General features: G+C 43.0%; 1 protein-coding gene across 1 annotated transcript in view; it reads right to left on the minus strand.

Moving 5' to 3' along the window:
• The window catches only part of LOC103597156 (DNA repair-scaffolding protein-like), a 138,187-nt gene extending 137,099 nt beyond the window's left edge, over positions 1 to 1,088 (minus strand). Inside the window, exon 1 of the mRNA XM_008580954.1 lies at positions 921 to 1,088. Within this exon, the coding sequence (XP_008579176.1) occupies positions 921 to 1,088 (168 nt within the window). The remainder of the gene's footprint in view (positions 1 to 920) is intronic.
• Positions 1,089 to 3,450: the final 2,362 nt, after the last annotated feature.

Here is a 3,450-nt window from a genome sequence, read left to right on the forward strand (position 1 = left end):
GCGCAACACCGAGGGTTGCGATCCCGTTGCCGGTCCCGGTCCGGTACGGGTGCGACACTGAGGGTTGCGATCCGTTGCCAGTCACGAGAAAAGACAAAAAGGAAAAAAAAAAAGAAAATCATCAATGGATGCTAAAATTAGTAGGTGAAAGTGTGATGAAGAAGAGAATATTTACATAGTCACAAAGCATCTCCTCACAAGTTACTTATTAATTCCAAAGAAAATAGTAAGAGGAGAAACCTGGCAAACACCACCTTAACCAAGTGATCAGTGTTGGCATAAACCAACATGAAGCACCTCCTCCTGATATGATACATGAGAAGAACACAAGACAACTTCTCTGGTCTTCCTACCCAAAATGCATAATCTGAATTTAAACAGGAAAAAACATCACACGAGCCCTAAATAACAGGCCTGTATATCTCAAAAATAAGAAGGTCAAGAAACACAAAGTCTGAGGAACTGTTCCGGATTAACAGAAAACTAAAGAAGCATGAAAAGTAAATAAAATGTATAATCCTGGATTGGATTCTGAACCAGGGAAAACAGGACATTACTGGGAAATTGACAGAATGTGAATATAAACTGTTGACTAGAGAACAGTAGCATGTCAATTTTAAATTTCCTTTTTTTATAATTATCCTATGCTTATATAAGAGAATGTATTTATTCTAGGAAATATATTTAGAGTAAAGGTGCACTACGTCTCCTGATTACTTTAAAATCCACAGAAAAAAATTACACTCACACAGCCAGAGAGAGAGAGGGAGGGAGAGAAGGAAGGTGGGAGAAAGAGAAAAACAGAGACACAAATAACCAATTGGTAAATTGGAGCAAAGGGTTGTATTAGTTTCCTGGGGCTGCCGTAACAAATTACCACAAACTCCATGGCTTAAAAAAGCAGAAATTTATTCTCTCACAGTTCTGGAGGCTAAAAGTCCAATATCCAGGTGTCGGCAGAGCCACACTCTCTCTGGTGGCTCCAGGGAAGAATTATTCCTTCCCTCTTCCAAGCTTCTGATGGCTCCCAGCATTCCTTGGCTTGCAGCTGCATCAGTCCCATCTCTGCTTCCATCGCTGCACAGCATTCTCCCCTGTATATACCTCTGTGTATCCTCCTTTCTCCTTATAAGGACATCGGTCACTGGATTTGGGACCACCCTAGGCACCTCATCTGAAGATGAGGGCCTGAGCCCAAGTGCAGATAGCCTGGTCTTGAACCTCACTTTTCGGCTTTTCCTCCATCAGCCGATCTGTCTACTCCACACTGGCCCCTGCCAACAAAGCCCGAGCATTTCCACCATGCCTGTGCCTACAACACTCTCTTTTTGCTGTAAATCACCTCTCCACTGTCTTTGGTCTGCTACAGATCGGTGCTCAGTTCCTCCATGCCTCCACTCACCTCTCTGCTTCTGGAAAGCTACCCTATTTCCTGCCCATCCTATTCCTATGTGTCTTCCTGAAGAGCATGGGGAGTTGTGTACCTAATTCATCTCATCCCCTCAGTGTAGAATGCTTCCCACATGCTGGGTACTCATTAAACAACTGTTGAATGAATATGTAAATCACTTGAATCTTACTACAATTGTCACAAAATTTAAAATTGGTTCACAGATGCTGATGATATCTAAAGTAACTCAGACAGTAAGTACAAGCCCAAGGGGAAATTCAGCATACCTCAATTATGTTTTACCCAATTGTTATAATAAACAATACCTGCACCATAGCTCTCTTTACACTTCACAGAAATCATGTATATTTCTCTCCACATGGTGCTTACTCAGCCACAGAGTAGGCCCTTATGGCAGCAGCTTCACTGACTACCCAGCCTTCTTGCCCAGGCACCCTTCTATTTTTAGTGACGAAACACATTCTTATCACCACAGTTTGAGGCCCCTGACCCAGCCAAGGTCAGTCAAAGGACACCAGCCTCACCCAGTCCAGGGATGCCCTGGTTCCCAAGCTGGATCAGTCAGAGGCTCTTTCCAGAACTTTTCTAACCAGGGCTACTGGGAAAGATTCCCTTCCTCACAACTTAGTCAAGAATGTGATTCCAAAGTAACCCACTTTGTCCTGTACCCTATGGGTCAGTCAGAGGCTCTTTCCAGAACTTTTCTAACCAGGGCTACTGGGAAAGATTCCGTTCCTCACAACTTAGTCAAGAATGTGATTCCAAAGTAACCCACTTTGTCCTGTACCCTATGGAGAAATCTGAGAGAGTAAGAAGAGGCTGTGGGTCACATTCCAGGTTACACACCCAGTTACTGAGCAGCCAGGTGCCTAACAACCCTCTATGCTTTTGTCCAGCTTACACTAGGCTTCAATCATCAGCTATTCAAACTGCTGAACTACAACACTAAGTAACATTTGCCCTAAACTGAAGTGATTCACTGGGCACTCTGCAGATATATAGCACAAGACAGTTTCCATCTTCAATCACCTTAGGTTCTAAGGACATGCATTAGAGTACAGGAAGAAGTTGGCCAAGATTAGGCTGATAGGCTCAAAAATAGATTAATGAGATGGGCCGGCCCGGTGGCGCACTGCTACAGTGCGCCGCTTGGGAGCGCGGCGGCGCTCCCGCCGAGGGTTCGGATCCCACATACAGACCGGTTCCCGCTCACTGGCTGAGCGAGGTGTGGGCGCGACACCGAGGGTTGTGATCCCGTTGCCGGTCCCGGTCCGGTATGGGCGCGACACTGAGGGTTGCGATCTGTTGCCGGACATGAAAAAAGACAAAAAGGAAAAAAAAATTTTTTTTAAAAAAATATAGATTAATGAGGTAATACTTCGTGGAGAAAAGTGGCCGTACATAAAGGGAGAAATAACTTCGGCAATGGCTACCTGAATTTTTCAGGACAGACCTAGTTCCAAACACCCTGCTTTATTATCTTCCCTGAGCATGGAAATACTCAGAAAATTCCAGAAGTAGCACATAAATCCTTTCAGACCATGTCTTCAGGCTATATATATGTCAGACTGACCTGGTGTGAGTCACAGACATGCCACTGGTTGGCCACATTAACACCGGCCAAGTTATTTATCTTCTCAAGATTAAGTTTGTGCATCTGTAAACTGGGGTAATAAATATACTTACATCGAGACTACTGTCAAGATTAAATTATTACTAATAACAATACTATGTACCATAGACTATAATTACAAAAGGTAGTAGAAGACCTGATTAATATTCAGCAGACAAGAGAAGACGGGAATATGTTTTAGACATAACTCTTTTCATTAAAATGGTTACCTTTTCATATGCTGTGATTCACAAGAAATTATTTTAATCTAACAACCTACTTTAATACCTCAAACCTCAAAAGAAAAGACAAAGACTTATTGTTTACACTCTATGGCCTCTCAGAATTTAAGGAACAGAGGAAATTAAATGAAAGTCTCGGTAGAAAAGGCCAGTTTATTTACGAGTCAGTTACCTCCATGAGCTAT

Source organism: Galeopterus variegatus, unplaced genomic scaffold, assembly GCF_000696425.1.
Source record: "Galeopterus variegatus unplaced genomic scaffold, G_variegatus-3.0.2 Scaffold2221, whole genome shotgun sequence".
NCBI classification, from domain to species: Eukaryota; Metazoa; Chordata; class Mammalia; order Dermoptera; family Cynocephalidae; genus Galeopterus; species Galeopterus variegatus.